This window comes from Podarcis raffonei, chromosome 6, assembly GCF_027172205.1.
Source record: "Podarcis raffonei isolate rPodRaf1 chromosome 6, rPodRaf1.pri, whole genome shotgun sequence".
Lineage (NCBI taxonomy): Eukaryota > Metazoa > Chordata > Lepidosauria > Squamata > Lacertidae > Podarcis > Podarcis raffonei.
Genome location: NC_070607.1, coordinates 53,349,483 through 53,373,189, shown reverse-complemented (window position 1 = coordinate 53,373,189; position 23,707 = coordinate 53,349,483). Strand labels below are relative to the sequence as shown.

The following is a 23,707-nucleotide window of genomic DNA, read 5'->3' as shown; positions in this document are numbered from 1 at the left end:
CAGTTGGGCTGTGAGAAACACAACCGCTGTGTGAAACGGCTCCTTCAGCCACATTGGGTCACGGAAACATCCCAATGTGAGTAACTTGTGGCACTTGGATATGCTGACGATAAGGAGTTATTTAAAGCAAAGTTACTATGAGTCTGTTCCCTGCTGATGTCAGTAGCACTGAGCAAGCCAGGCAGGATCAGTCCCCAAGTCATCATAAGCAGGAAAAGGTATAACAGAGCATGCAGCAAGGTAAATCATACCCAGTGAATGCAGTTCTAATAGAAACGTCTCAGCCGCTCACATCTACTTATTCAGATAACAAATAACTCTCTCTAGGAGAGAGAGAGAACAGGGAGCTGGAGATTGAATGTATATATTACAGTCCAAATAAATATGAAAAGGCTGTTGCATGTGCCGGTATAAATTCCGGTGATCGCATGCACTTCCGTCACATGAATGCCACTGAAGAAGATGTGAGGAAATGAGAAAGTGGTGTTGCCCATCTAGTAGGGAAGCAGAGGGGCTTTTGAACTTATTCAAAGGGGCAGGTTATAGATACAGATATATGGAGATACATATATTGAGTATATTATACTCAAGGCTCAGGGAGAAAGTAAAAGGAATTCGGACAGACGGTGACACAAGAAGTAACAATAAGGGGCTTATGAGCCAGCAGGCCCAGTATTTGTAGATCTGCATTCTGTTTCCCTGCTCTGGATAACAGCTGATAGCGCAGCAAGCAGCAAGAAGAGTATATAGAGATTGAAGGAAACGGTTGGAACATGCTGTTATCAGGGTGGCCAGGCAGGCAGGTAGGAAGGCCAGCCTGCCGGCCTGCCCAGGTAGATAGGTGGCAAAGACAAAGTGGAATCCATAGGAGCAATCTCTTGCATGCTTGCTACACAAGCAGCGAGTCTGTGTGAGGCCAACCCATTTAAATGGGAAAAGGTGAATGTGAGGGTGTTTTGCTGCTGCCCAGCCCCTGCGTGGCATTCCCTGAGCCGAAAAGTGGAGAGAAGAACAAAAGGGCTTTGGGAAGCCCCGTGCTGGCTAGAGGTGGCTCTCCAGGTAAAACACTTGGGTGTATGGCTGGCAGTAGTCCCTGCTTTGAGATCCCAAGCGCTTTACAGCAATCGTAAAGGAGGTAAAACCTTCTGTTGAATGTCTGGGTTCAGCTTCTCATCTGAATTTCACCCCCTGGACTGTTGGCTCATCTTTTCAGCCTCATATATAGTGTAAAAAAAAAGTGTGATTCTTCCAAACTTCCAGATTCCATCCCCAAGGGGACTAGTGAGAGGAGGAATGGATTTAGCATGTTGAGAATCTAGTGCAACCACAAAGCTTAGCTATGCAAAATGGCTGAATTTGGTCCAGTGACTTGGGACATTGCTAGCTATCCTATGGAGATAGGCTGGGTTCCTCTCAGCGTCAGGGTAACCAGGTTGCTGGAACCGTACAGGCCTGGTGTAATTTTTTTTAAAACAAACAAACAAACCATTTTTATTGGTTTCTAAAAATAATAATACAAGTAAGCACTTCTCCAGCAGTACATCTAATGGTGTTCATTCTATCCGTTGCTCTAGACGTAAACTTACATGTTCAACAATGAAACATAATGCTTAACATAACCTCTTCATTGAAAATATTGAGTGACTGGTATAACAAAGTCTTTGGTCATTAACATACTTAAAGAAAGGGATTCACATTTCTTGGAAGGTGTCTCTATTCTCAGCATGATTTTTTACCTTTTGGCTGATTGCCAAAATGGGAAGATGCAAAACCAGCAGAATCATTTTTGTTTTCAGTGAAAAAAAGTGTACACATATGCACAAAAGTGTTTCACGGGGAATGGTTGCATTTGAAATGTAGTGTGTGTGTGTGTGTGTGTGTGTGTGTGTGTGCATACTCAATTGGCGCTGAGTCATTTTAGGCTGCCTCTTTAGCCCAAGAGGCCTGACTCCTCGTGTCCTGCTCTGGCAAACAGGCTGCGTGCTTCTCCTGTTCTGCTGGGATTAAGTCTGTCTCATTTCCCAATCTCTCACTGCAGGAAAGGAGCTGGAGGTGGGGACGTGTGAAATCACAGCATTGGACAGAGATATGAGCCATCCCAAGAGGATGATCGCCAGGCAGACAGCGCGGTGTGCTTGTCGGAGGGGTCAAGTGGCTGGAACAACGAAAGCAAAACCTGCATGTGTGGATGGTAAGAGAGCAAGGTCTCCCTCAGTTGATTGTTCCAAATATCTGTGGATCAGGTCCAACAAGGAATAAGAACATCTTTAAACGTGGAGAGAAATGTTGAGGCTTCTTGGTGCTCTCCTACTGATATACATCACAGTCTCTGTGAACTCTCCAATGCTAGCAGGGACTGCTGTCTTTCCCCCCACTCTAAATCTATAGGTCTCTGCCAGGGGTGCTGAAACTAACCAGCTGAGGTTTTTCTAGTCAAAACTAAGATCCAATAGAGTTATAAAAAGAATAAAGTTATTACATTCAGTTTTGGTGAGGAACCTCAAGCCTGGGGGACAAATGTGGCCCCCAAGCCTCTCTGTCTGGCCTCAGGGACTCTTCCTAGGCCACAAGCCATCACCAGCCACATCTCCTACTGACCTTGCTTTGCAACCCCCTTGAGTGTTTTTGCCTGGCTGGAATGTGTCCTTGATAATGCCTCATGCTTCCCACTTTTGCCTTTGGCCCCACCCACAACTAGCCTGCTGCCTCAGGAAAGTTGCCCAGAAGGGAAAGTGGGTCTCAGGCTGGAAAAGGCTCCTTACCCTTGGGTTTGGACTGACGTGCAGTGCCGCTCCATCTGCGTGCTTCAAGAGCCCCCTCTCACTCTGAGGAGATACATAAGCCCTCTTCTGATAAGCATGTTGTTGTAAAGCAGTTATCGGTGCTTAGCATTTCTAGGTGCCCGCCTGAAGAGGAAGCCCATCTCTTTAAAAGCTCTGCAACTAAAGACGAGTGTGCAGCTTCTCTGCTTCTCATTCTGTTGCTCCGCTTGTTCACTGTTCCCTTCTTTTCCATCCACCACTAGCAGAGTTTGGATTTGATATCCTGCTTTATCACTACCCGAAGAAGTCTCAAAGCAGCTAACTTTCTCCTTTTCCCTTCCTCCCCCACAACAAACACTCTGTGAGGTGAGTGAGGCTGAGAGACTTCAGAGAAGTGTGACTAGCCCAAGGTCACCCAGCAGCTGCATGTGGAGGAGCGGAGACTCGAACCCGGTTCACCAGATTACGAGTCTACCGCTCTTAACCACTACACCACACTGGCTAGGTAACCTCGTGGGCTGTGTGCTATAGCGGGTGGGATATCAGATTGTTTGAGCGGTTGCACTGCTTCTTCTTCTCTGCTGTGAGCATCTGAGGAGACAGAGGCAATCTCTGGGAGAAGGGCAACTCACTATCTGTGTGGAGGCTTTATTGTGACTTAAAACACTGGACGACAAAAGTTCCGAAGGAGAGAGTAAGAGAGAGGGGAGCAGAGTTTATCCACACTTACCTTTTGCCCTGCCCTTTCCAGGCGGAAGTCTGCACCTTAAGGCTCTGTGCTGAGCAAACATCAACTTGGATTGAAGTTTGCTCCAATTGAGCTTTAAAGAGTGGGTTTCCATGGGGAAAGCTCTGGAGCAAAAAGAAAAGAAAAGAAGAAGGGGGGGTGCTTGGACACAGAGCTTTAAATTGCAGGCTGTGCCTAGAAACTAGAAAGAGCAGAGGAAAGGTAAATGTGGATAAGCTGGGAGAGGGAGAGGGAAAGAGAGAGAGAGAGAGAGAGAGAGAGAGAGAGAGAGAGAGAGAGAGAGAGAGAGAATAGGACCTAGTGGGCAGGTCCTGAGAATACACTTGCTGTTGCTGATATCCATTAACTAGAGTGATCAGAAAAGCTTTAGCCTGTCTGGGGAGAAACAAGAAAACCTCAGGGAAATAGCCATGTGTTTTGGATTCTGAGACTGAGGGTAACATGGTCTTGAGCTGCACGGAAATGGTTTGGCTCCACAAAATCATTACTTTCCCATTCTAGGAAGCTACTTGATCATATTTTGGGAGCTACTGTGTAAAAACAAAACAAAAATGCACTGGATTCTCTCTTGAACCTTAAGGCCTTAGAAGAAGCTTCCCTGAGGCTTTGGCGTGTGGGCATGTGTTACCTTGTGTTGTAATGTGCTGAGATTGTGCAACAGTGACATGCTACCTAGTGTTGCTATGCGTGTGTGGGAAGGTGTCCCCCGCCTGTGGGTGGGTGTTTGGTACATGTGGCGAATATGAGGCTATTCTGAGCTCACAGGTGGCCTGTTTTCTCACATTAGGGGGTGTTATGACCACATCATAAAGCTTCATAGATTTGATCCACTCTCCCCTTTCCCCTTCCCTCTTCCTTTGCTTTCATTTTCACTCTGTTCCCCCCTTTTCCTCTTCCAGTACTCCGTTTCAAAGGGCCTTTCTCTATGATGAGCAAAATATGTCTTAACAGTGCCACGTTATGTGTGCTTATATAGAAGTAAACCTCACTCTATTTAAGTAAGTAGTTAGTATGTGCAGGCGTGCTCACCTGTTTTGTGGAATCCCACTCCCATGAAATGGAGGGGGTGGTCTCGCTGGTGGGGAGAAAACAGACTCATTTGGGAGGGCAGTTAGTTAACTGCATCTTTATCGTGGTGCAGTGTAGCACAATGGTTAGAGTGTTGGACTGCAACATGGGAGAGCAGCACTTGAATCCCCACTCACCCACGAAGCTCATGTGTCATAATCTCTCAGCCGAACAGCAATGTGGTGAGGATAAAAATAGAGAGAGAACTCCCCTTTGAGCTCCTTGGAGAAAAGGTGGGATATAAATATAAAAATAAGTAAAGAATTGCACTATGAAATTGACATAGGAAAAAGCCCAAATCTCACATTTTATCCATGGTTCTTGTTAAACCTGTGCTTAATTTTTGCCCCTTTTTGCCTCTCTCTCTCTCTCCATTCTTTCCTTCCTCCTTACCTCCCTGGCTACGTTCGGCAGCCCAGATCATTGTCAACAAACAGTGGTGCGGAATGGAGCCTTGCGATGACGGGGAGCAGTGCACTTTGTTAATAAACCGTTCAGGCTGGAGCTGCACTCGGCAACTGGGGCGAATAAAAACAGTCACGGTAAGCAAACTGCCCTGGGAGTCACTGAGCAAAACCAACTTCCTCCTTTGGGGACTGAGCCGTGGGAAGGGAGGGAAGGAGGGAGGAAGTTGCCCATAGCAGGGGCAGGATTTTTGCCAGATGGCATCTTGTGAAAAGAGAGAAGCAGCTTGTGAGCCAAGAAACTTCTTTTCGGCCCATGGCAGATCTGTAATGGCTGCAGCAACCGTGTTCTGCCTAGAGCAATTCTGTAGGTACCAGCTGTGCAGAAATACCACAAGGCAAGGTCTGTTCCTGTTCTTTGTATCCAGACCCTGTAGTGTAGCCCTTTTCTGTCATTCTAAGATTGCATGGAGAATAGGGATGTAATCTGATTCTTGGTACCAAGGTATGGGGAAATCCTGCAAGCAAGACTACATGCCAGTTAGAGCATGGGTAGGCAAACTAAGGCCCAGGGGCTGGATGCGGCCCAATCGCCTTCTCAATCCAGCCCGCAGATGGTCCGGGAATCAGCATGTTTTTATATGAGTAGAATGTGTCCTTTTATTTAAAATGCAACTCTGGGTTATTTGTGGGGCATAGGAATTCGTTCTTCTTTCCCCCCCCAAATATAGTCTGGCCCCCCACAAGGTCTGAGGGACAGTGGATCGGCCCCCTGCTAAAAAAGTTTGCTGACCCCTGAGTTAGAGGCTTGGCCAGCTCATAGCAAATTTCACCAGCACTCCTGGTAGGGAATAAATAGTGGATATCGGACTGGCCTGCCCTCAACATCTCCTTTCCTTCCCACATTGTCTGAAGGAAGATTACATATGCATTTGGCTGAAGATGCTCAGAAGGTTTCTGTGATCCAGAACCTTGCCCAGCCAGGGTTCCCAGCCACAAGGAGGGTTTCTAAGCACATCTTGGCAAATAGATGAAGAATCTCCATTCATCTTGTCTTGGGTGTGGCTGGCAGGGACGGGATGTCAGAGGCGAGGCTGGGGTGCATTTATTCCCACCAGCATTCTTTGAACTAGTTCAGAAATGGGATGTGGCCTACCATCTGGATTTTTAAGAATCTTAGCCTTCAAAACACCATATCCAGACGGCTGTTTTGAAGGGAGGGGGTCACTATATGTGCCATCACAGTGGAGCAAGGGAGGAAATGCTGGGAAGTAGAGGATGCCCGAAGCGATGCTCAGCTTTGGCAGAATATGCAGTGCCGTTTCTTCCCGTTTATTCTGTGAGCACAGGGAGTCATTGCCTGCCCCTTCTGCCTGTGGGGAATCAGCCTTGCTAGTAGAGTTGGTACATGGGCCACGCACGAGGGCTTTGCCAGCTATTAATATAACTCACTTGCAGGGACCCACATCAAGCAATTTGTTTTGTTGAGTTCACCGCAGGCGCAGGAGGGATCGTGCTCTCTGAGGGCCTTTTAAAACGACTGCTGCCTAGACAGGTAGAGATGGATTTGGGTGGATCTTAAACAAAGCTCTTGGCGGTGCAGAGAGGGAGTAATAAGGCCTGCAAAACAAAGGAGCTCCATTTTTTCCTCCATGCAAGTTGACAGCAGAATAGTAAGAGTCCTGGATTACTGCCTTGGCTTTGTGCTGGGTGTGCTGCAGTGTGGCTTCAGCAAAAATGAATGTGCATCATAGTTAAAGCTGGATCTTCTTTATTCCTAAGGGAAACGCCAGCCACTCTCCCTCTGTTCAGTTTGCCAGGCTTCAGCCTGAAGACCACGCCCATGCTTTAGAGCGCTTTAAGGCACCTCCCATGCCGTTGCTTTCCTGGTCTCTCTCATTAATCTCCTTCTCCGCCTGCTGGTCTAACAGGTGGGGGAAGAAGATGAAAGAAGGAGCGGGCTGTGAGTGCAACTGCTGCATCCCTCCTTCCACCTGTCTGTGTTTTATGGTGGCTGTTCCTCCTATTGCCCATGTTCAGACTGCGAGTGCTGTTCTGTATGTAGCTGCAATGGGACCAGTCATACACAAGAGGGAAAGAATAAACAGATTCAGGGGAATAGCAGAGTTTGCAGATGTGCAAAAAACATGGGAGGGGGGCCTTAAGTGCGAAGGGCATTCCCCCACCCCAAAAACCTAATGAAGACTAAGCATGCTAAGGTTGTGGAAGAATGACTGACCATTAGCAGGGGGGTGAAGGGAGGGACAGCCAATGGTAAACCATGTGGGATGGGAGAGGAAAAAGAATGGAGTATGAGGAGGAGGCCATGACTGAAATGCGGAAAAGATTATTCTGCACAGCAATATCCTGTTGTAGGTCCCACCGGGGTGGGTGTTAGGATTTTTTGTTGCCATTGCTTCAAGATGCATAGGGTGGCATCCATGTCTTGCTCCCCTCCCACATTTTATCTTCACAACAACCTTGCAAATGTAAGACCTAATGAGAGAGACTAGCCCAAGGTCACCCATGAAATTTGGCAACCTCTGTAGATCAGGAATGGCAGGTTTGTTTGTTTTGTAAAATTTATATACCACTTGATTGTAGAAAAAAACTCAAAGCGGTTTACAGAAAAGATAAAACAATAAAAAACTTACAACCTTAATTTAAAGCACACAGTTAAAGCAAGAATAGAATAAACTCAAATTAAAAACTCACACAAACTTTCTAAACATCTGGGTAAAGGTAAAGGTAAAGGGACCCCTGACCATTAGGTCCAGTCGTGGACGACTCTGGGGTTGAGGCGCTCATCTTGCTTTACTGGCCGAGGGAGCCGGTGTACAGCTTCCGGGTCATGTGGCCAGCATGACTAAGCCGCTTCTGGTGAACCAGAGCAGCGCACGGAAACGCCGTTTACCTTCCCGCTCTGGCGGGAAGGTATCTACTTGCACTTTGACATGCTTTCGAACTGCTAGGTTGGCAGGAGCAGGGACCGGGCAACAGGAGCTCACCCCGTTGCGGGGATTCGAACCGCCGACCTTCTGATCGGCAAGTCCTAGGCTCTGTGGTTTAACCCACAGCGCCACCCGCATCCCAAACATCTGGGTAGATTTGTCTAAATAAGAATGTCTTCAGCAGGCACCAAGAAGAATTCAGGGATGGCTATGTTAACTGAGTTGCACAAATGTCGGTGCAGATCACCTTCTACTTCTTATTTCAGTTCATGGCAATTCAGAGCATGTCACTTCTATATCAGAAATGGCACAGGAAGTGTTCCTCCCCCCCCCCCTCCGTGGGGATTCAGTGCTGATGGGGAACAATGACATGGTCAAGCCCAGGGTTGCTGCCCTTCAGAAATCTGGGGAAGCGGAAGTGTGGTGATGCTGGAGAACCACTCCTTCATACAACCACATTCACAAAGGTGGCTTAAAGTGTAAAAACAGTTTTCCTGGAACATCTGAAGCCACCCTGTTAACTACAGGAGAGCATGTGGATTGTAATTTGGGTTGTTCACCCTTTTCTAGTAGTTTTGGGGAACAGGCACATCAGAACAGCATAGCAGTGCTTTTTGCTGATGTTGGGTAGTGGAGAAACTTGACGTTTCACATTGAAAACCTGTTTCCCCCCCTGCTACCATTCTACAACTGAGGATTAGCTTTGGCTTGCCAAGAAACTTGTGATGCCTCCAGTTCCACTTTCCTACGTTTGGGGCCTTTGCAGCCATGGCTGGCCTGTTTCATGCTCTCCCAGCCTCTCTGGAGCTGGCTTTTGAGCAGAGCTGCTTGGCTGTGGTCCACCACCTGACGTGGGAAGGGACGTAGGGTCAAGAGTGCACCCAGGAAGAAGAGGGGTGTGTGCCAGTTTATTTCTTATTCAAAAGGCATCAGAGCCGAACTGCTCCTTTAGCAGCACCCTCCCAGATGATCACACGGATCCAGGAGCAGCTGGCAGGCTACTGGATGTGCGAGGCCCAGCAGCCGTGCTGCAGTCAGCTCAGTAAGTGAATAACAATGAATGGGGAGCTGGAGGTTGCTTCAGAAGCACACTGGGATATTTTATTAATGCCAGAGGCTTCGAGGTTCAGAGGGAGGTGAGCAATGCTCCCCACAGAAGAGCGGAGATGGACATTGCCAGGCCAAGCCTGTTTGCCCCCCACGTATGTTTTGCTCTGGGCTGCCAAGACCAGCTGCCAGGAGGGCTCCTGCACCTGTAAATAATGGCGCTGAAGAAATTGCACCAGATGCAGCTTCCCCCGCCGGCCTCCCCTGGCCATGTTTCACATCTGCTGAAATTCTTCCTTCCCCCAGTGCAACGCTTAGGGCAGAAGTTAGGCATCATACTTGATCCAGGGCTGCCACGGAAAATGGCAGCCTCACCTCAAGTTCTCACACACCCATATTACGATGCAAGCATGTTGTGCATTTCCCTGTTCCATGCTGCCACACACAGTGGGGGAGATGGGTGGAGAAATATATAGCACGATGATATTGCAATGTGGGTGCATGTGTCTGAACATTATGGAGATAAGAAAACAAGCTTTTGGGGTGGGGAGGGGCAAGGCTGATCGGTTGGGTCCTAAGCTGGCACTGCTTCCATCATGTAATAACATTGGGGCTGATATGGGCCCAGTGATTTTGCCAGCTCCAGCCTAGGGCAGTGATTTGCCTGCACCCCTACCTTCCACCCTGGCTGACAAGCTGAGCAAGTCTGCAGACATGGCAGTAAAGCCACATCGGTGCAATCAGGGTTAGGATTGCACTAAAGCCATCAGTAATGGGAGCCATTCTATCTTAAGTGTTGTATGAAGGAAGTGCATTCTTTTTGTCTGAATCGGCCACCAATCAATTCAGTTGGGTAACCTGCAGTTCTTCTGTTATGTTCAATAAATAAGAAACTCTCTCCACTTTTTCTGCCTCACACATAATTTTGTGAGCCTCTGCTGTCCCCAGACACCGGCTCCCTCAGCCTGAAAGTGGAGATGAGCGTTGCACCCCATTGTCGAATTCAACTGGACTTAAACATCCAGGGGTTCTTTACCTTTTTACCTCTTACACCTCGTTGCCTTTCTTCATCCTAAAATACAAACAAAACACCGAAACACATTGCCATTTCTTTGTAGGAAATGTGCTCCAACCTGTTAATCATTTTCATTGCCTTTTGATACACTTTCCCCAGGATATATATATATATATATATATATATATATATATATATATATGACAGAGACAGAGGGAGGAAATGTGGTTTACCCCTCACAGTGCTACAGTCACCAGTACCTATAACAAACCACATTGTCTTTGCACAGCTTAAGTATATGCAATTAAAATAATCAAATATTCCTCCTTGCCTACATGCCTGTTTTTCAATATAGTGCTTAATTTACCCATTTCCCCTGCTGTCCCCGTATGTCCCTTTCTAGATTAAGCCCATTGGAAGCAGGGGTTTTTCAGAACCTGTTCTTGGTGAAATGGCATGTACATAGATGGTATTACATAAATAAGAACAATTATTGCACATTTGAATTATTTCAGAACTCTCTGTTGGATGCTGTCAATACTGTGTTGTTGATTTTGTTTAAAAAATAATGTGAATCAGCGGAAGGACTTAATCTCTTGTCACTTCCTCTTTCCTGCCCAGAAAAAGTGTGTTTAGGTGTCTGTCCAACATCTTCCCATGAAGACCAACACAAAGAATGCATTCAGTTTCATCCTCCTCCAGTAATTCCTTTCACATCTTTGTCCTCTTAACGGCCTGACTGCCTCCTGGCTAGTTTCACGCTTCTGATGCGTTTAAAGATGTTTTAATCATTGACATATTGTTTTTAACAACATGGTGCGCTAATCCTTTTTTTTTTTTTTGCTTGCTTGCTTGCTTTCTTGCTTGCTTTATTGTCAACTTAAATTTGTTTTTTTCCAGAGAGTTTCCTTTATTCTCATTGGGCAAGACCCACTTTTTAAAAGAAGCCTTCTTGTCTTTTAAAGCTTCCTTGACTCTGCTCATTAATTCTGCTGGCATTCTGTCGGACTTATTAGTCACTCTCATGTTCTGTGGTATACATTCTAACTGAGCTTCTATTGTTGTGGTTTTAAATAACTCCCTGAAGGGATTTGACCCTCTTGACTCTCTAATTCAACCTCCTCCTGTTTAATCTCCTTTTTTAAAGAAAAAGTTTTCTCTTTTAAAATGAAATATAACTGTTGGATTTCCTGGACAACTTTCTCCTCATAACCATATCTGTTGCATTTGATTGCACTGTGTTCAGTCTTCCCAGTCGGTCTGATATGCCCAGTGTCACCTCCCCTGCAGTCCGTTCTATGACTAAGGCTCCTCAGGTTTGAGAAGGGAGCTAAAGACAATTTTGACTGCCTTAGGTCACATGACATCTGTGCCATCCATTTGAAGTACTGTCATTGCTTGGTTTTCGAACAGCTTAGTTCTCAAACGTTTTGGCTCCCGAATGCCGCAAACCTGGAAGTGACTGTTCTCTTTGCGAACTATTTTTGGAACCCTTATGTCCGAAGGCACTCCTGATTGGCTGCTGGAGCTTCCTGCAGCCAATCAGAAGCCATGATTTGGTTTCCAAATGTTTTGGAAGTTGAACGGACTTCTGGAACAGATTCCGTTCGACTTCTAAGGTACAACTGCGATCCACTTTAAGAGTCATGGCTTCCCCTAAAGAATCCTGGGAACTGTAGCTTGTTAAGGGTGCTGAAAGGCCCCAGGAAACCTTAATAAGCTACAGTTTCCAGAAATCTCTGGGAGAAGCCATGACTCTTAAGTGATATAAGTGTGTTTTAAATGCATGGTGTGGATATAACCTTATTCAAAATCCTGCCAGATTCTCAGCAGCAGGGAGATTGGAAAAGCACTCTTGTGTTTCGTTCTTTTGCCTGACTTTTTAAAACAACTTCCCTCTCATTAGAAATATGGGGCTGGTTTTGCAGGTGATGCTGAGAAGACTATGGGTCTTTCGGAACATACCTTTTGCCGTCCTCTCTGCCAGACCCTTCAACTGATGTTGAAGTTGGTATGTCAATAGGGCCAGTGTCCTGGATGTTTCTACATTGGTAGGGGGAGAAAATCTGACATCTGATCTCCCTTTCTGACACCAGAGCTCTTTTATTGCGGAAGGAGATCTGATGCATTCTCCTTAGGATGCCCTCCTTTGAGACATAGGATTGGAGTGTGTTCTAAGGCTTTGTCATATTTACAAATGTTATGACTTGTATGTGCATTTGCACCCATTCCACGTACGGAAAGTTTAAACCACCCAATATTCCAACCTTTTCCTCCTTTGGCTACCTCTCTTGATCTCTTTCTCCATCAAGATCTCTCCCAGAGCTTTCTCAGAGTTGTATGTTTACTCCCCAGCACCAAATTATTTTATAGACCCTAAAGTTTCCACACACAGTGATTCAATGGAAGAGTTTATTCCACTTACGTTTTCTAGTTTAGTGTTAAAGTGCCCTCTTTAACGCATAGAGGAACATCACTCCCAATATCCCCCTCCTCATTTTTTCTGCATCCTGGGATATCTTATCTTCCTTTGTCCCACTGGGTTTCTGAAACATCCACCCTCTTTATGTTCCCCTTTAGCATCAAGCCCTCCACTTCCCCCATCTTGCCCTGGAAGCCTCCAGCTAGCATTGTTTCATAAACAGAACATTATGTCCCTCTCCATACATCATTTTCATGTGCAATTTTCACCCACAACTCTTTGGTCTCGCCGGCTGTCATTTCTTCCTGTATGCCCTTTGCCAAGATCTATCTCTCCCTTACTTCCATGACCTGAAATATTGACACCATTACCCTCATGGGACAAGTAACATCCTGAACCAGATGGTCCCCCAGCTCCTGGCAGCTTCCTTTCAGATATCTTTCTAGAAGATGCTCTGCAGCCTTTTGGATATGAAAACACCAGCAGTCTGGTTCCATTGCTGTTCAGGCGGAACCTGCCTCTCTTGTGCAGGCTCAGTCTCTCCCCGGAAGTTCCCTAGTGCCTAACAAATCTAAACCTTTCCTCCCAATGCCACTGTCTCATCCATGCATTGAGACCCTGCATGTAATTCTCCGGCTGTTAAGGGGAGATAAATCCACCTTGGTCTTTCGGGACAGGGGATGATGGAGGAGGGGTGTGTGAGGAGCGGAGAGACTCATCCATATTTATCAAACGCAATCGCAGATTTGGCAAATCCCGTCCCGATCGCCCCAGCTCTTATTTTGCATTATTAAATATTCATGCAAGCTGGTTGACAATGTGGGGTTTGCACATTTTTGCCACTGAATCATTTATGTACAAATCAGGGGAAACACAGGACCCTGCAAAAAAGAAGAAAAAAGAGCCTCATTGGAAAAGGTTCAGAAAAGGGCACCCCTGATGATCAAGGGGATCTCTCCTATGAAGAAAGGTTGCAGCATTTGGGACTTTTTAGCTTGGAGAAAAGTCGAGTAAGAGGCAACATGGCGCTGGGTAGCTGGGCAGAGGAACATTTCCTCCTTCATGACACTAGGACTTGCGGACATCAAATGAAGCTGTATGGTGGAAGATTTGTGACAGATAAACTATGGAACTCTCTCCTGCAAGAGGCAAGGATGACCACCAACCTATATGGCTTTAAAAGAGGGCTGGGCAAATTCATGGAGGAGGGGGCTGTCAAAGGTTACTACCCATGATGGCTGTGCTGGGCCTCCATGGTTTGAAGCAGCAATTCTTCTGAATACTAGTCGACGGGAACCATAGGAGGGGAGACTGCTGCCATGTCCATCTTACAGGCTTGCCACAGACATCTGAGGAGCCACTGTGAGAACAGGATGCTGGAGTAGAGGGACCACTAGCCTGAGCCAGCAGGCTATTTTTATGTTCTTACTTTAAACTGTAATCCACCTGGTTGTGGCCTTTTGCAAGAAAGTTTGTAAGCAGGAATAGTGCACCTCCTGAACCTTCCATATTGGGAGCCTTGCACAGCCTCCACTCTGTAACTTGTGTTCACTTTCCTTCTATAGAAACTAACATTTTATGAGGAAGCACTTTGAAAAGCTCACAGAACAAAATGAGGGCAGCGTTTCCACTTCATCCTGGAACCATCCCCATAATGGGGAATTGAGGTTTCTCTTAGGGCAGGTCTGATAGAAATGTTAATGCCCATACCAAAAAAATCTATCAGGTTTCTACTGAACTCTGCAAAAAATTTGAATGTGACTCCTACTTTTCTTTCTTTCCTGTGGAAGAATTCATACTAATCTAGTCCTCTGGGGAAAACGCTTGCTCCCTCCTCCTTTTCCACAGCTCCCAAACTCTTGCATATCATTCTCCAACCCAAAGGAAAAAGCCGAGGGTGAGATTAAGGAGGAAAATCCGAAGCGAATGTGCTTAAAGCTGTTATGATCTGCCACCTGCGAGTGTGGCACATGTCAGTGGGACTTAACAGGATAAAGGCAAGCTGATTAGGCGCAGGTCGGTGCGTGGGCCACCTTCCACTGCACCTTCGTACACAGCTGAACGTCCAGAATTCACAAGGGGCTGGGAAAGATAGGAATTCCTTAGCAGGTTTTGTCTGTGCTCTTGAGCTGAGGCTCACAAATAATTAATAATAATAATAATAATAATAATAATAATAATAATAATAATAATAATTTATTTATACCCCACACATCTGGCTGGGCTTCCCCAGCCACTCTGGGCAGCTTCCAACAAAATATTAAAATACCATAATGCATCATACATTAAAAGCTTCCCAAAGCAGGGCTGCCTTCAGATGTCTTCTAAAAGTCTGGTAGTTGTTCTTCTCTTTGACATCTGGTGGGAGGGGGTTCCACAGGATGGGTGCCACCACCAAGAAGGCCCTCTGCCTGGTTCCCTGTAACTTGGCTTCTTGCAACGAGGGAACCGCCAGAAGGCCCTCGGCGCTGGACCTCAGTGTCCGGGTAGAACGATGTGGGTAGAGATGCTCCTTCAGATATACTGGACACAAAGTGTCCGTCAAACCTCTGTCACATCTCAGCGCACCCATTCATGTGTTCCACGGTCATGTTTGAATGTCACTTGTGTTACATGTCTGGGCTCGTAAAGCTGAACATCCAAAGAGCCTACTGGTGTCAGGCTGTTTGTAGTGAACAGGAGGAGGGAGCTGGCCCCATAGAACAAGAATGGGACCTATCTACATGTTACTTCAGGGGTGAGGAACCTGTTTCAAATGGAGAGCTGTGTTCTCTTCCAGGCAGCCTTCCGAGGACCACATGTCAGCGGTATGCACAATAAATGAACAGGAGGCTAGTTTTTACATGTACACTCACACAGCCCTTGGTATCTTCCATTCAGACAAGCAAAAGGCCTCAGCAGAATTCAAGGCCACAGCAGTCCAGCCAGGCAAAAACTGTGTGTGAAGCAGGATCAGTGAGGGAGTGGGGCCTGAGGAGAGGTCTTAGTGCCACAGCACTCTGCATTTGGCCCTTGGGCCTGAGGTGCCCTACCCCTATGCTATGCTAATGATGCACTTGGCAAGCAAGTTGTGGCCTTAAAAAATTAAATACAAGACCTGAGGGCAGGGGAGAGGGCATTGTGACACCTGTACCACAGCACACAGCCAATTTCGTCATTGATGTAATTTGACATTATGCCCTTTTTAATTTTAAATTTAGTCTAGTTTGAGGTGCAGTGTTAATCAAATGGTACATTAAAATTAAACCTTTGAGGTGGAACATCATGCCATAGGATCTATGGCATGTGGAATTTACATTTGAAGAGTTGTACTACTGAATATTTGCATTCAAAGGCACATACTCTGATTTTGTTTTGCGAAACACTTGGTTTGGCTTTTGTTCAGTGGAGGGTATCAATGTTCCCCTTGAGCTCCCAGGAGCTCCCAGTTGGCTCATGGAGCTGCCTGGCTGAGGTAGAATGATCTGAAAAACTGGGAATGCAAAGAGAAAATACAATAGGTTGATCGAGAGCACTATCTATGCTGACTGCAACTTCTACAAAGTAACGCTGTGATTTCTGATATCTCCTAGGCTTGTTCACATGTTACACTGGACACAGGTACAAGCTGTCTTTAGTACACATGTACAAGGTTTTGTGTGAAACTCTGTTGCCTGAGGCGAACTATAACTCCAAGAGGTTATACAATACAATATACCCAATCCCTTTATGGCTTCTTCTTCTCTAGGTCTCCTGACAGCCATGGTGCACCTGCCCATGAGAGCAGCTTCTCTACTTCCTGCACACTGATGCAGCAGTTCAGCGATCAAATCATCTTGGGGGAAAGGGAGCGACCCGCTTCTTCAACATGGGTTCATCCCCATGAATTGGGGCCCATGCCAACTGTATTTCCTCTTGTGCCTGAACATGGAACACAAAGGCTACCAACAGAGTATATTGGGGTTGTACCTGTGAGATTTCCTCCACTTTTTTTCTTTCCCTTTCTTCCCCATAGCAAATATAACTATTTCTGGCTTATTTTGTGGGTTTCTAAATATGAAATGCAGTTTTCCCTAGATTTCTCCCCCCTCCCAATGACAACAGAGGATTTCTGCCACTTGGTACTCAAGATTTCTACAGGCCTCTTGGATTTGGGGAATGGCTGCCTCCTTCAGACATATGGCTGTGACAGACTGAGGCAGTTGCTAAGAGTCTGGGATGTTCTCCAGTTGCTGTGAAGAAAATGTTCTCTTTTCCCCTGTGCCTCTTCCTTTCACTTGTTCGTTCTCTCCCCCTCCCTCCCCCAAATCCAATGGAGATGAGGAGATTGGGGGGGGGGGATGGTACGCGTCATGGCTGCCACTCCTGACTGTGGCCTTCTCTGCCTACATAGGAGAGGAAGTTCACCAAAGGCATGGGGCATACTGTGAGAAAGAAAGAAAGAAAGAAAGAAAGAAAGAAAGAAAGAAAGAAAGAAAGAAAGAAAGAAAGAAAGGTCCTTGTGAAATGGCAGGGTAAATAACCTGGACAAAAAAAAAACAAATGTGTGTATTTAATGAGCTTTCCTCTTCCTTTTGTGTTTACAGCTTCTTATTTATCTCCATTTACTCATGGCACCTACCCAAACATTGCCCTTCACCACTTAATGGGAGCAAGCTCAAAATCTGAGCAGAATTGATTTAATATGATTAGCTACATGCCATTGTTCATGCATTCTGACTGGAAAAAGATATTCATTCATGACTGGTTTTAGAAAAGCATAAAACTCCCATCCAATTTTCCCCCTAGTTCAACCCATTTGGACAGCCTTGGAAATCTCTGAAGTGGTTGTTTTTTTGCCAGGCATATTGCAGCCCTGGGCCTTTGAAAGAGATCCCTCTTCAATGTTTGAACTTTTAACTGCAGCGCTTGCTTCTTCAAGCTATGCTATATAGGAATGAAAGCATCCAGGTTGCAGTTTCTCCCATGATTGATTTGGGCTCTAGTACTAAACTGGAAGTGGAAGAGAAACTACCACAAACCAAAGGTTGAGATTAAGGCAGAGACCTTGTCCTAATTGCTAGCCTGGGCTTTGCCATCCACACCAGTCCTGGTCCACCCCAGCCTGCCCTTTGCACTATCAACCAACAGCTAGGGGATTGGTACAGCTATTTGTGGTTTGCCAGTGTCAGGAAGAATCCAAGTCACAGGGGAGATAGATGTGGTCCACCATTCTCCAGATGCTTGTAATGCTAACCACAGCAAGACCCAGTCGCATCCTAGGGTGATTATAGCTAATGTTCCACTATACACTCCAGTTCTAATCATGGCTTTGCCTCTTTTTTGTGGTGGTGGGGGGTGTAATTTAATACCTTGAGCCTGCATGGTAAACCATGGGCTCTCCTTTCCTTGACTTTGACATATCCCAGCAGTCGGGGTCAATTAGCTCAAGTCTCACCAGGCAAATGACAGCAAGTTGTTCCGGTTTGTGTGTTAACCCAGCCAGCTAAATTCAGTCTTCACCTTGACTGGCAACAACTAGTAAATGCAGATGATCAAATACATAGCTGTGGGGGAGGGTGAATGGAAGGCTTAATCAGATGGACTGAGGTAAAAGAGATGGGGTGGGTGAGTTGGCAAGACACAAGGCCAGAAGAAGACTTTCTGCAGAAAACAGGCCTAAGCAGGAATAGGAATTCTACCTAGGAACAACCAATCAACACATAATAAGAGACAATAAGGCCTGATCAGTGGTTGATACAGCAAGAAAACTAGAGCAGTTCAAAATGCAGAGACTAACAATACACATCGAGAACCTGTGACCCTCAAGATGTCGTTGGACTCCTGTCAGTCCCAGCCAGAATAGACAATGGTCATGGATGATGGGAGTTGTAGTGCAGTAACACCTGGAGTGCCACAGGTTCCTCATCCCTGAATCAACACATATGCCCAGTTGGAGAAGAACAAGAGTCTCTTGCCGTTAGTTCAAGGCTGTCATTAGTTTTTACCCAGAGACTCACTGTTGGTTTTCCTTTTTTCTGAATGCACTATCTGACCTGTTGATTTCAATTCTTCCCTTCGCCTAGAAGTGCAACATGTTGAACTTCTTCAATTCTACCATCACCCTCTTCTGGTGACTTGACAAAACATTTAAAACTTTCCAAGCCCCATTGGTTGGCACTGATCGACAATTTGAGAATTTCTCCCTCACCTGTAAATATCAAAGGTTGGGGGGTCTGCTCTCATCCCAGCATCCCTCCCCACCTTTTCTGGTCTCACTGTGAGTTGGACTCTTATGTTGCAAGGGCCTTTTCCACTGTAATAAATTTCCAAAATTTGTGATGTCAAAAAAGAGAAAAAGGTAAGGAAATAAAATTCTAACTTTACTAGTCAACGAGAACACTCCCCATCCTTCCTGGGTTTTTTTGCATGTGTGTATGTTCAGTGGTAAAAACTATAGCACCCAGACAGTGGGAGGTGTAGGGGTATCAATGTGCACATTCAGTGTTTATTTTTTTAAAAAAACAGTATCCAGGCATTCATTTTTGAAAGTGAAGGGACCAGCTAGTCCTGCCCTTTGATAATGAGGCATTTGCTAGTGATGTCTCCCAGCCAACACATGATTGAAACCTGGCTGTGGGTTTCATCTTTTTACGGGGATGAGAATCCTGACCAATCTGGGTCTCTGTCCCTTTGGAGGAAATCCTACATGCTCCCATCTGACTGAGCTGATCACATCAGCTGGGAAACATTGCTGTCATGTGTGTCATTGCGGTCCCCTTCATGTGTTACCCACACAGGTAATGAATGCTTGAAAAGGGTTAAAGAAAAAAGGAGGAAACCAGGATCTGCAGTTTTCAGAGGAGGAATTCCATGGGGGAAACATGCAACAATTTGTCGTTGGGCACAGAAACAAAAAATAAAATGCAAGAGTGTACCTTTCACACACCTGTGGAAGGATTGGTATATGACACACAGGAAGTGGAATCCCATGGGAGACAACCATTGCACTTGTTTGCGGTAAATGTTCTGTTACACAGGCACTTGAGGGATCTAATGTGGAAAATGTGGAGTGTTCACCCACTTTCCTGCCATACTTGGAAGAGAGTCACTGTAAGAAAGGAATGGGGGTTCCTAGTCATCAGATTAAGGGGAGCATTCATATATGGCATGCTCTCCCTTTAGTGCAGGGAAGGAAAATAAATTTGTATATTGAGTGGTCCTGAAAGCAGTTGAAGAGAATGAGTACTCAACCCATTGGTGTTTACACAAAGGACAGAGATCTTTGAAAACTAACTCCATTTGTGGAAGCATCCTGCATCCTGGCTCCTAGTGAGCCTACTTTCCAAGATGCCTCAAAATATCACTTTATGGGGAGCTACTACAGCAGGAGGGGCTATTCCATTCATTCCCTGCTGCTGGGAATCCCAAATGCATCTGATGGACCATTTTAGGAGACCAGTTGTTGGTTTAGGTAGGCATTTGGTCTGATCTAACAGGTCTTTTATGTGAAGAGTGATGTAATAAAGCAAGATTTGAGCCCCATGATTTCAAGTGCCCGAGGCTCAATATATTTCTCTCCCTGCCTGTTGTGCAAAATTCATTTCTCATGGTATTGTGGATGATACTCTGCTCAGAGAAATGACTTGCATGAATACCAGCAAACATTAACACCCTACAGATTGGAATAAGCCAAGCAATGCAACTGAAACGAACAACAACATATTTTTCTTAATCTGGGCAAATGTCCAAGTAAATGGAATATGTATGTGTCTAGCCAGCAATAGTTAAATACCTGCCTATTCTGCTTTGCCCACCTCCATGCAATCAGAGTGCAGAGAGAGACCAAGTCTCCAAGGCTCTAATTCATGTCTTGGCCTAATTACCATTGATTGGATTTCCACATACAACAGTCTCTCTCATTATCACAGCACCATTTGAAGATGTTCTACGTGAGGCCCTCTTAAAGAATCCATTTAAACAACAGAGAGGCTGCTTGCAGTCTGGACACACAGGATCCTGGGAGCCATTAATTATCCATAAAACACAGTACTGGTGAGAATAGAAAGGTCCCTCGTCTGCAGAGAATACAGCTTGCAGTCCCAGTGCTCCCATGAGTCTTTTTTCAAACACAGAAAGAAATGGCTGCCTTTCCGTCAGCTATCTTAGAACAGTCTTTGTTACTTAGCTTCCTTTCCAATAAAGTCAGAAGTAGACAGTAAAACCATCTGTGGTCATCCACCACCTTATGGGGTCCCAAACACCCTTTAAGTCAGGTTTTGTAAGATTCACCTTTAGGTAAATCTAATGCTGCCGTGTTTGTGTTCTGTGGGTTAGCACGACAATCCAAAAAGGGTTTTAGTGCAACATATTTATCCGAAGAAGGAATTGCAGGTGATAAATTGAATAAAGTGAAACCCACAAGAAACGTAATCCCCTGTGTTTATCACAACAGAAGGGGTCAAGTTGAGGGCCAGGAGAAACTGTGACGATGGCGGGGAAAGAGCCCAAGAAACTTGAAATGAGTGTCACATTCATCAACCGCAAGTTCCTCTTGGTGTCCCAAGGAACTAGTACTCGACCTAACCTTTTAGCCCAAAGCTCTTCAGTGACTCCTTAAAAAGCCTTGAGTGGACAAATGCTCATATTTCCAGTGACAAAGCGATCTGAGGTAATGGAAGTATTTTTCATAAACAGGAACACATGTCAGATCAATGGATCACCTGGCTCAACACTTTCAACCTTGTCCTATGGCTCAACTTCCAAGATCACCAGCAGAGCTCCTTCCCACTCCTGTGTCCTAACACTGAGCTACAGAGGTCCATCAACCATCAACCATCAAACAGAGGTCTACCAACCCCATCAACCATCAAAGCATGCTTAAAAGCATGTCCCAGGTGCATTTTTAAGCCTTTGCACTACACTTCTTTCCACCTACAGCAGCACATATTTCATCCAAGGTGGACAACACAGAAGGTGAGATGAAGACAGTTTTGTTTTACGACATTAGCAGTACTAACCTTCCCTCTGCCCCCCACTCCCAGTACATGGACTCAGGAATGCCACCTTGAGCAATTTGGAGCAAAGGTGGGATATAAATGCAGGAAGAAAAAGTGCTTCCCAAAACAGGTGATGGTCAGCACAACATCTAAATACTTTGATGTTGATAAGAGAAAAATAAATAAAGGATTACATTTAACTAACTTTTGCTTGGAATAGATTCGTTGAAATTAATCATAGTCATTGATTTCAGTGGGTCCATTCTGAGTTAAAGTTAGCTGACTACAAGCCCAAGTATTCACCAGGTTGAGCAGATATGAACCAAGTCTTCTCTGCTAGTGCTATACTGTAGAACTGGGGAAGCCAACATGGTGGCCCCCAGATGTTGGGCTATGGGTCCCATCATCCCTGACCATTGGCCATGCCCCCTGGGGCTGATGGAAACTAGCCCAACAATATCTGGAGGGCACAATGCTGGCTATCCCTGGTGTAGAAAGTTTGAGTCATTTCTTGGACATCTTCATGCTCCTTTTAGCTTGCTCCTGAATGCCTAGACTACATATACATTGAGCCCAATCTCTGTCTTCCATTTAGAAATGCTCTGCTCCTTCTGATGAGCTCCATGCACAGAATGAAACCTGCCCATCTCTGATGCTTTCAAGGTTTTCATTAAAGAAAACTTGTACTGCAACAAGTGTAGTAGGCATGGTGGAGCTGCTCTGCAGCAACTCAAGGCACTGTCCACACACTGGACAGCAGAATATACAATAGCATTTCCGGGCACTGCCATCTTGCTCTTCCTATCTCTGATCTTGCTGTTATTGCCCACTATGTTGCTTTGGCAGTGCCTGCCCTTCTGGCTGCAGGTGTAGCTGGCTCTCCGGTGCCCTTCTGGCTGCAGGTGTTACTTATTGGGAAGTGTTCATTATTCAGTCTCTCCTTCTGGGCACAACTGCCAAGTCTCCAGTCACCGGCTGGTGTGGAAGGTGGCTCTGTTGTTCAGTGATGTTGCCAGCTATTTGTTGGCAGCCTCCTTAATGCCTTCCCATGTCAGCCTGTCAGATCACTCAGCTGTTGGCTTCCTGATGATGGGATTGATTGGATAATAACAATGCCACACACTGCGCACCTGGAAGCAAGCAAGGCCACACTGGCAATCCATCACATGGAAGGCAGTAATGCATCCTAGCTGAAGCAAAGGGCTTTGGACCAGGAGATAAGCAGAGGCGGCTCCTGACCTCTAAGGGCAGCCTTGATGAATGAGGAGCTGTTGGCAAAGAGCAGCTGAGTTTTTCTCTCTCTCTCATCCCAAAGTGTTAGGCCAATTCACACGCTCAAAAGAACCCATTAGTGGAAGTAGATGTCACTCAGTTACTTTTCACATTTTCACCCCACCTTTCCCACCTTTAATCCAGGAAGGAAGCAGAAAAATCCCTCTCATTGGCAGACAAGACTCTTTTCCAATGCAGGTAACCAATTCCACCTTGCAAGGCAGTTGTAGTCTGGGCATCAGCAAGGGAGATTTACCTGCTCTTCTCAGAACCAGGAGTAGGTGAGAAAAAAATCTGCTTCACCAAGTGACAGGCTCACACAGTTATGGAGACTGGGAAATGTTTGTAAGAGGGGGGATGTTCTGCACCCTTCTTGCTCCTGGTTAAAAGGTGCACCTCCCTCTTTGCTCACCTATCAACCAGCTGCAGTCATTGACACAGCTGGAGCAACATAATAACTCCACTTCTTCCTTGCCTCTTCTTCAAGTCACCCATGTGGTGACCGGAGGAGGCACATCTGATGGTAGCAGCTGCAGAGATGCCTTGTCTTGACTGTAGAACAGCTGCTAATAATATAGCAAACAGCTCTTCATGTTTCACAGCAACATGAAGGATGTACATTCTTCTCCTGCCCGCCCCCTCCTTTCTTCACTGGAGGTTTTAAAGCAGAGGTTGAATGGCTATCTGCAGGGATTCTTTACTTGTGATTCCTGCATCACAGGGGGTTGGACTAAATGACCCTGGGAGCCCCTTTCAGTTCTATAATTCTATTATTCTGTATTAAGTGTTCACATTATAGTGTAACAGTATGGGATTGTATTTTAATATTTCTATTGATGTGCCCTCCCCTGAACTCATGGTAATGAAGGGTGGCCTAAAATATTTTAAATGCATATCTAGCATTGGTATCTCATATTTAAAGCGTTCAAATCATGTATGTTCCTTTAGTGCAGGCATCCCCAAACTCAGCCCTCCAGCTCTTTTGGGAATACAATTCCCATCATTCCTGACCACTGGTCCTGTTAGCTAGGGATGATGGGAGTTGTAGTCCCAAAACAGCT

The 23,707-nt window shown here is 45.7% G+C and overlaps 1 protein-coding gene across 4 annotated transcripts in view; it reads left to right on the top strand.

Annotated features, from left to right (window-relative positions):
• Positions 1-18,769, top strand: part of LOC128415993 (chemokine-like protein TAFA-5) — a 29,070-nt gene extending 10,301 nt beyond the window's left edge. For 3 of the 4 annotated variants that reach the window (XM_053392954.1, XM_053392953.1, XM_053392951.1), the window contains 3 exons: positions 2,039-2,191; positions 4,993-5,120; positions 16,145-18,769. In XM_053392954.1, coding sequence (XP_053248929.1) covers positions 2,039-2,191; positions 4,993-5,120; positions 16,145-16,153 — 290 coding nt within the window. In that variant the 3' untranslated portion in view covers positions 16,154-18,769. Of the gene's footprint in view, positions 1-2,038; positions 2,192-4,992; positions 5,121-16,144 lie in introns of those variants that run through there. The other variant, XM_053392952.1, reaches the window with a different exon arrangement.
• Positions 18,770-23,707: the final 4,938 nt, after the last annotated feature.